The 8,982-nt window shown below is 42.4% G+C and overlaps 1 protein-coding gene across 1 annotated transcript in view; it reads left to right on the forward strand.

Annotated features, from left to right (window-relative positions):
* LOC124012233 (KH domain-containing, RNA-binding, signal transduction-associated protein 3-like) overlaps positions 1-8,982 on the forward strand; it is a 177,451-nt gene that overhangs the window by 152,406 nt on the left and 16,063 nt on the right. Inside the window, exons 5-6 of the mRNA XM_046325709.1 lie at positions 78-220; positions 983-1,160. Coding sequence (XP_046181665.1) covers positions 78-220; positions 983-1,160 — 321 coding nt within the window. The remainder of the gene's footprint in view (positions 1-77; positions 221-982; positions 1,161-8,982) is intronic.

Raw genomic sequence — 8,982 nt, forward strand, 5'->3', positions numbered from 1 at the left:
TAACCCTGGAGATAAAGGACGCCATTTAATATGCTGTAATTAAAAGGGTATGTGTGTTTGTTTGTGTGTGTGTGCAGGATTACAATGATGAGATCCGACAGGCGCAGCTGCAGGAGCTGACGTACCTGAATGGTGGCTCAGAGGATGCCAAGGTGCCAGCGGTGAGGGGCAAGCTGCCTGCAGCACGGGGTAGAGGGACACCTGCCCCAGGACCCATCAGGTACCTACTGCCAACGTGTGTGTGTGTGGGGGGGGTACACCATCTGACCCAAATGATACACAATACAACTTTGAGAACTATTGACATTCAAAGACATGTTTGTATACATCTGTCCTGCTGTATTCTCTTTATGATGTAACTCCCCAGATGACTTAGGATAATACTCAAATAGTCATCTCCATTATAATACTTTAAAGTACGCACGCTGTGTGGCTCTCAAGCGTTCTAACTAAATGCAAAGTATATTTGTGTTTATAAAAGGAAAGATGAAGAGATAAACCACGTCACAGAGAATTGATGTGTGTGTGTGTGTGTGTGTGTGTGTGTGTGTGTGTGTGTGTGTGTGTGTGTGTGTGTGTGTGTGTGTGTGTGTGTGTGTGTGTGTGTGTGTGTGTGTGTGTGTGTGTGTGTGTGTGTGTGTGTGTGTGTGTGTGTGTGTGTGTGTGTGTGTGTGTGTAGATGTTTGTATTGCTCTGAGAGGGATTATAATTGGATCTGTTTTAAATTAGACAGTAAATAGCATTTAGCATGCCTAATGTAGGTGAGAGAAGAAAGAACAACTAGAGGCAGTGTGGTTGACAGTAAGTCAGATGCATAAACCATATACTCACTACCGATAATGTGATTATGTCTGAATTGCAGAGGTATCCTGCTGACAGTCTACTGGTCCACTTAAGCCACAGGGCTCTGGTCAAAACAGTGCACTACATAGAGTGATATTTGAGACCCTACCTATAATTCCCTGCTTGTCCTGTGTGGTAGGAGTCGAGGAGGTGTGCCCCCTCCCCACGCAGCTGTCCCCCGTGGAGCAGCACCGAGAGGGGCACCCCCTAGCCGGGTACCATCCGCCCGAGGGAGGGGTGTGCCAGCACAAAGAACACGAGGGGCTCCCCCGCGGAGACCACCGCCTCCCGTAGTACAAGACACATATGGGGAATATGTGAGTATTTACACAGTAAGAGGGAAATGTGTTCATGCATGTACGCTGGCACACACACACACACACACACACACACACACACACACACACACACACACACACACACACACACACACACACACACACACACACACACACACACACACACACACACACACACACACACACACACACACACACACACACTGTGTATGCATACAGGTACATCCTAGTATTATCAAAACTGAGAAGGGATTTTACTGGTAGCTGCTATGGTAATCTTGGCATGCTAGTTTACCTGTTGTTTCTGGAGGGAGCCCATATGAACAGCTGGCAGTGATAGAATATATTAACTCCAGAGTCAGACCCTTTGGACATATGCCAAGGAGGACTCCCTCCTTCCGTCTACCTCCCACCTTACTGTCACAGCAGGTCCTCAGGGACGCTGCACCAACCCAGCATATTTAGTAGAGAGGATGACGGGAGGAGAGGAGTGGTAGGAGAGGACAAGTACCCTGCCAGTCCATAGCTAACCACATCTGACAGGTTTATATGGATGTCTGCAGTTAGAATGGGTGGAGGTCGTAGAGAATGACTGGTAAAGAGCCTCAGCTGGACCATCTGCTTCACATCATTGTCACAGTGGTAAACTGGCTCCACAGACAGACAGACACACACCTGCATCTGGGGATCCGGGAGAGAGACCACTGCAGACATCTGGCTGATGATAAATCTTCACCATATCGCTGTGAATTACAGACTGAATGAGCTCCACTACTGTCCATCGTTGTAGAGGGTTGGTAGTACACACAACTACTGTTCTGTTGTTGTCTCCATTGAGTAATGCTAACAAATAGTTTCTTGTAGTTTTCTATTAAATTACTGCTGAGGAGGAGAGGCATTTCTTGCTCATACTTGATGCCTCATTCTTCCAGTTTTTACCTCATCTACAGACAGTCTGGCTCAGCCAAAGGGCTTGAAGCCATGTTCTGTTTATCTAGCATGTTTTTAGAGAAGTTAACATGACAATATATCACCTACTGCAGGTGTCCCCAATTACATTCAGCCACGGGCCGATTTTTTCTTGAGTGGAAGGTCGGGGGGCCGGAACATAGTTATAAATTATTTGTAGACTGCAGACTGACCTCAAGAAGCCCAAACAGATATGTTATTATTATTATTTTTTTCACCTTTATTTAACCAGGTAGGCAAGTTGAGAACAAGTTCTCATTTACAATTGCGACCAGTATTTGACAAAAACAGAATCATTTCAAACCTTGATTACATTGTGATATGATCACATATACCTCTCAATTTATTAGGGATATGCGTGTCTCCTTACAAGGACAATATCTAGATACATGGGCTCCGATACGATACAGGAACGATTCGATGCAATTTGTTAACATTAGCATACTGCATCTAGCTACATGTTGAACTTCCATCCTCTCAGGCCAGGACTACAAAGTATGAATTTATGGTTGGATCAAAATTGCCGTTATAATCATAGGCTAGTACGGAGAATTAAGTCAAATCAGATGTATGAAAAATCCCTAGCGCCATCCACGGCCAATTTAGGACACTTTTAGCTAGCTAGCCACTGGAGGACAACAACACAATGAGATGCAACAATTCAAGTTGTTTATGTTAGTTACATATTGCTCTCAATGTGATGTGATAGGAGTGAAGCCAAACACAAACTGGCTTCCCATTAAAACTTTTTTTGTATGCCAGGCTATTATTTGAAACTTTTTTTCATCAAGGGAGGCCAAATGCTCGCTGGCTTCCCTTGCGTTCAATGGTACGGGCGGCAAAAATGTCATAGCCTTTTTGACCAGATAGGTGGCCTACACATACAGACAGAGAGACCCTGTTTTGCTCACTCCGATGCATTCTCCGGTGAGATACAAAAATAATGCTGAAGGTGACACGCAGATGTAGCCTACGAATATTAAAACAGGGAAGGGGTAGGCCTACCTCTCATTGGGGCAGCAGGGTAGCCTAGTGGTTAGAGCGTTGGACTAGTAACCGGAAGGTTGCAAGTTCAAACCCCCGAGCTGACAAGGTACAAATCTGTCGTTCTGCCCCTGAACAGGCAGTTAACCCGCTGTTCCTAGGCTGTCATTGAAAATAAGAATTTGTTCTTAACTGACTTGCCTGGTTAAATAAAGGTAAAATTAAAAATTAAAAATTGGTGTGAGCAGCTGCTTCTCCCGCACTGTGCACACAATTATCTGACTTGTAGATCAAAGTCATACTTGGTTACATGCACAAAGTTCGAGAGGATGAATCGATTCAATCAGAACAGATTAGAGGTATTTTCAGAATAAGGCAGAAACGGATACAATTAGTAAAAACCTTTAATGAACTGTCGATTTGTAACATTTTAATCGGTTTTCTTATGCTTCATTTGGATCAATTTGGGCTACCGGGTGGGCAAATAAATTCACCCGTGGACCGAATTTAGTCCGTGGGCCACCTATTGGGGAACCCTGACCTACTGTATTGAGCATTCTGGAGTTAGGATGTTTTTGTTTTGGTAATTCAATTATTTTCAGAATTCAGTGGCTTTACTCTATTATCAGTGATTCGATAATAACAGTATGTAGCGATATCAGATTGGAGAATCTAATTTGTATAAAACTAAATTATGAATGAGATTATTTGCCTAGCAATCTGATTACACAATACAGTAATTGCATCCAAATCTCATTCCAGATATTTCATAGTGCACACAAACACACTCGTGCAAGCACAAACACACACTCACAAGGCCATAAGGAACCTGTTACTGACCTGCCTTTCAGCCCATTGGCCAGTAATGGGATTGTGGTTATTCTGCCTGTACATTCACTAGGAATCAGAAATACTTGTCATTTCAATTTGGGCTGATAATGAGAAAGGTGTGGGTAAAATAATTTTACAATCCCCATTAGCTGTAGCAAAAGCAGCAGCTACTCTTCCTGGGGTCCACACAAAACATGAAAAATGACATAATACAGAACATCATTAGACAAGAACAGCTCAAGGACAGAACTACATACATTTTTAAAAAGGCACACGTAGTCTAAATACAGTTGAAGTGGGAAGTTTACATACACCTTAGCCAAATGCATTTGAACTCAGGTTCACAATTCCTGACATTTAATCCTTGTGAAAAATTCCCTGTCTTAGGTCATTGAGGATCACCACTTTATTTTAAGAATGTGAAATGTCAGAATAATAGTAGAGAGAATGACTTATTTCAGCTTTTATTTCTTTTATCACATTCCCAGTGGGTCAGAAGTTTACAAACACTCAATTAGGATTTGGTAGCATTGCCTTTAAATTGTTTAACTTGGGTCAAACATTTTGGGGAGCCTTCCACAAGCTCCCCACAATAAATTGGGTGAATTTTGGCCCATTCCTCCTGACAGAGCTGGTGTGAGTCAGGTTTGTAGGCCTCCTTGCTCGCACACACTTTTTCAGTTCTGCCCACACAGTTTCTATGGGATTGAGGTCAGGGATTTGTGATGGCCACTCCAATACCTTGACTTAAAGCCATTTTGCCACAACTTTGGAAGTATACATGGGGTCATTGTCCATTTGGAAGATTAATTTGCGACCAAGCTTTAGCTTCGTGACTGATGTCTTGAGATGTTGCTTCAGTAAATCCACATAATTGTCTGACCTCATGATGCCATCTATTTTGTGAAGTGCACCAGTCCCTCCTGCAGAAAAGCACCCCCACAACATGATGCTGCCACCCCCATGCTTCACGGTTGAGATGGCTTTTTTACCACGGTTTTGGAGCAGTGGCTTCTTCCTTGCTGAGCGGCGTTTCAGGTTATGTCGATATAGGACTGGTTTTACTGTGGATTTAGATACTTTTCTACCTGTTTCCTCCAGCATCTTCACAAGGTTCTTTGCTCACTATCACAAAAATAACAAAGAGCATAACCGAAACATTCCTGTAAGGTGCAAACACTACACAGAAATTAACTAACCACAAAAACCATGTGGGGAAAAGCTACCTAAGTATGGTTCCCAATCAGAGACAACGATAGACAGCTGTCCCTGACTGAGAACCATACCCGGGCTAAATCAAAGAAATACAAAAACATAGAAAAAATAACATAGAATGGCCACCCAAATCACACCCTGACCAAACCAAAATAGAGACACAAAAGCTCTAAGGTCAGGGCGTGACACAAAGAGGCACTGAGTTTGAAGGTAGGCCTTGAAATACATCCACAGGTACACCTCCTATTGACTCAAATGAGGTCAATTAGCCTATCAGAAGCTTCTAAAGTCATGACATCCTTTTCCGGAATTTTCCAAGCTGTTTTAAGGCACAGTCAACTTAGTGTATGTAAACTTCTGACCCACTGGAATTGTAATACAGTAAAATAATCTGTATGTAAACAATTGTTGGAAAAATGACTTGTGTCATGCACAAAGTAGATATCCTAACAAACTTGCCAAAACTATAGTTTGTTAACTATATAGTTTGACTCCAACCTAAGTGTATGTAAACGTCCAACTTCAACTGTATCAATGTATGCAAACAAACTGTCAAATAGGGGAGAGGCGTTGTGCCACGAGATGTTTCTTTATCTGTTATTTGAGGTTTGCTGTTTATTTGAGCAATATAAGATGGAAGGAAGTTCCATGCAATAAGGGCTCTATATAATACTGTACGCTTTCTTGAATTTGTTCTGGATTTGGGGACTATGAAAAGATCCATAGTGGCATGTCTGGTGGGATAAGTGTGTGTGTCAGAGCTGTGTGTAAGTTGACTATGCAAACAATTTGGGATTTTCAACACAATGATGTTTCTTACAAAAAGAAGAAGTGATGCAGTCAGTCTCTCCTCAACTCTTAGCCAAGAGAGACTTGTCACGCCCTGACTGTAGATTGCTTTGTGGGTTTCTATTTTTAGTTTGGTCAGGGATTGATGTGGGTGGGTATTCTATGTTTTAGGTCTAGGTTTTCTTTTTCTATGTGTTTGGCCTGGTATGGTTCTCAATCAGAGGCAGCTGTCTATCATTGTCTCTGATTGAGAGCCATACTTAGGTAGCCTGTTTTCCCATTTTGAGTTGTGGGTGATTATTTTATGTTAGTGTTTTTGTTGCACCTTGCAGAACTGTTAGTTTATCGGTTTGTTGTTTTTGTTCCAGTATTCATCTTTATTAAAAGTCATTATGAATATGTACCACGCTGCACTTTGGTCCTCTTCTCCTTCTCCCAACGACAATCGCTACAAGACTGGCATGTATAGTATTTATATCAGCCCTCTGATTACAATGAAGAGCAAAACGTGCCGCTCTGTTCTGAGCCAGCTGCAGCTTAACTAGGTCTTTCCTTGCAGCACTGGACCACACGACTGAACAATAATCAAGATGAGACAAAACTAGAGCCTTCAGAACATGCTTTTTGGAGTGTGGTGTCAAAAAATCAGAACATCTCTTTATTACGGCTAGACCTCTTCCCATCTTTACAACCATTGAATCTATATGTTTTGACCATGATAGTTTACAATGTAAGGTAACGGCAAGTAATTTAGTCTTCTCAACGTGTTCAACAGCCACACCATTCATTACCAATTTCAGCTGAGGTCTAGCACTTAAGGAATGATTTGTATCAAATGCAATGCTCTTAGTTTTAGAGATATTCAGGACCAGGTTATTACTGGCCACCCATTCCAAAACAGACGTCAACTCTTTGTTAAGGGTTTCAGTGACTTCATTAGCTGTGGTTGCTGATGCGTATACGGTTGAATCATCAGCATACATGGACACAAACGCTTTGTTTAATAACAGTGCAGGTCATTGGGAAAAATAGAAAAGTGTAGAGGGCCTATTTCATACCATCCTTACTTCCTGTCCATTCAGTGTGGTGCAGGCCTTGGTCGCTTCACATGCCTCGGACTCAAACACATGAGTTCTATCAGAGCGGAGAGTGTCTGCATTCCATTCCTTGTTAAAATTGTGCACTATATATGTGATAGGGGCTTTTTGGGAGTTTTTTGGGAGTTGCTTACCAAAACAACATTGAATGTTCCTGTGGCCTAGTCACAGTGTTAACTTAAATCGGCTTGAAAATCTATGGCAAGACTTAAAATGACTGTCTCGCAATGATCATCAACCAACTTGACGAAGCTTGAAGAATTTTTAAAGGAATAATGGGCAAATATTGTACAATCAAGGTGTGCTTAGAGACTTACCCAGAAAGACTCACAGGTATACGTATATTGACTCAGGGGGTTGATTACTTATCTAATCAAGATATATTAGTGTTTTATTTTCCATTCTTAAAAAAAATAAATAATGATAATTCTTCCACTTTGTGTAGATCATTAGACAAAAAAATGACAATGAAATATATTTTAATCCCACTTTGTAACACAACAAAATGTGGAAAAAGTGACTACTTTCTGAAGGCGCTGTACAACCAACAGAATGGCTAAAAACCACATCTGGTAGAATAAGATAAACAAACAGCATGATCCTTTTGGGTGGTGAGGGGCAGAGCAGTGTGTGTGTGTGTGTGTGTGTGTGTGTGTGTGTGTGAATGCAAAGTGTTGCACGCCCTGACTGTGCGTGCGTGCCAATCGTGGTCAGGGATTGATGTGGTGGGTATTCGTGCATCACTGTGTGCCTGGTATGCTCAATACAAGTGGGTTAGTCTTGTTTATGATAATTCCCCCAGACTATTCTCCTCTATGCTGTATGTTAGGAGTCAGGGTGTGTGCATGTGTTTGAAGCTAGACTACACCCTTCATGCTGACACTGTAAAGAGAAGACAAGTGTGATATTGTAGCTGATAACAGTATAATGCTCCTGAATACAGTATAATGTGTATAAGTACAGCTTACATACAATACAAACATTATATTGCTCCATGAAAAGGTTTATCACTTTGCATTATATTGGCTTTATTCTCTGGATTGGTGACAGTGATTTTCATAACATAATGTCGTTGTCACGCCTTGGTCATTGTATCTTGTGTTTTTGTTATATGTTTGGGTAGGCCAGGGTGTGACATGGGTTTATATGTTGTGTTTCGTATTGGGGTTTGTATTAATTGGGATTGTGTATTATTAGGGGTGTGTCTAGAGGCTTGGCTGCCTGAGGCGATTCCTAATTGGAGTCAGCTGATTCTCGTTGTCTCGGATTGGGAACCGTATTTAGGAATAGCCTGAGTACGCGTTTGTATTTCGTGGGTGATTGTACCTGTCTCTGTGTTAGTCACCAGATAGGCTGTAATTAGTTCACGTTCTGTTTGTTGTTTTCTTCTTCAGTTATTTTCATGTACCGCATTATCTTCAGTAAAAGTCATGAGTAACCTACACGCTGCATTTCGGTCTGACTCTTCAAACAACAGACAAAGGACATTACAGAATCACCCACCATTCACAGACCGAGCAGCGTGTGAACTGGCAGGATCTGAAGGAGGACGTTATGGACAACAGAAGCATGGAGTATACTACGTGGGTAGAAATCGACAGGTGGGCGGCCGACCCAGAGCGAGTGCAGGAGCCCGCCTGGGATTCCCTACAGCAATGCGAAGAGGGCTATACACGTATGGAATCGAAAAGGAAAGCACGGCTATACAGAGCAAAAACCGAAGGTAGAGTGGCTGAGTCAGGAGTCAGACCTGAGCCTACTCTCCCTGTTAATTGTGAGGAGCAGCAATATGAGGACTTCTGGTCTTGGGAGATGATATTAGACGGAAAAGGACCCTGGGCGCAGCCGGGAGAATATCGCCGTCCCAAGGAGGAAATAGAAGCAGCTAAACAGAGAGGCGCACGTATGAGGAGGCAGCACGGCGACGCGGTTGGAAACTTGAGAAAATCACCCCC

The sequence above is a fragment of the Oncorhynchus gorbuscha genome, linkage group LG24 (assembly GCF_021184085.1).
Source record: "Oncorhynchus gorbuscha isolate QuinsamMale2020 ecotype Even-year linkage group LG24, OgorEven_v1.0, whole genome shotgun sequence".
NCBI lineage: Eukaryota > Metazoa > Chordata > Actinopteri > Salmoniformes > Salmonidae > Oncorhynchus > Oncorhynchus gorbuscha.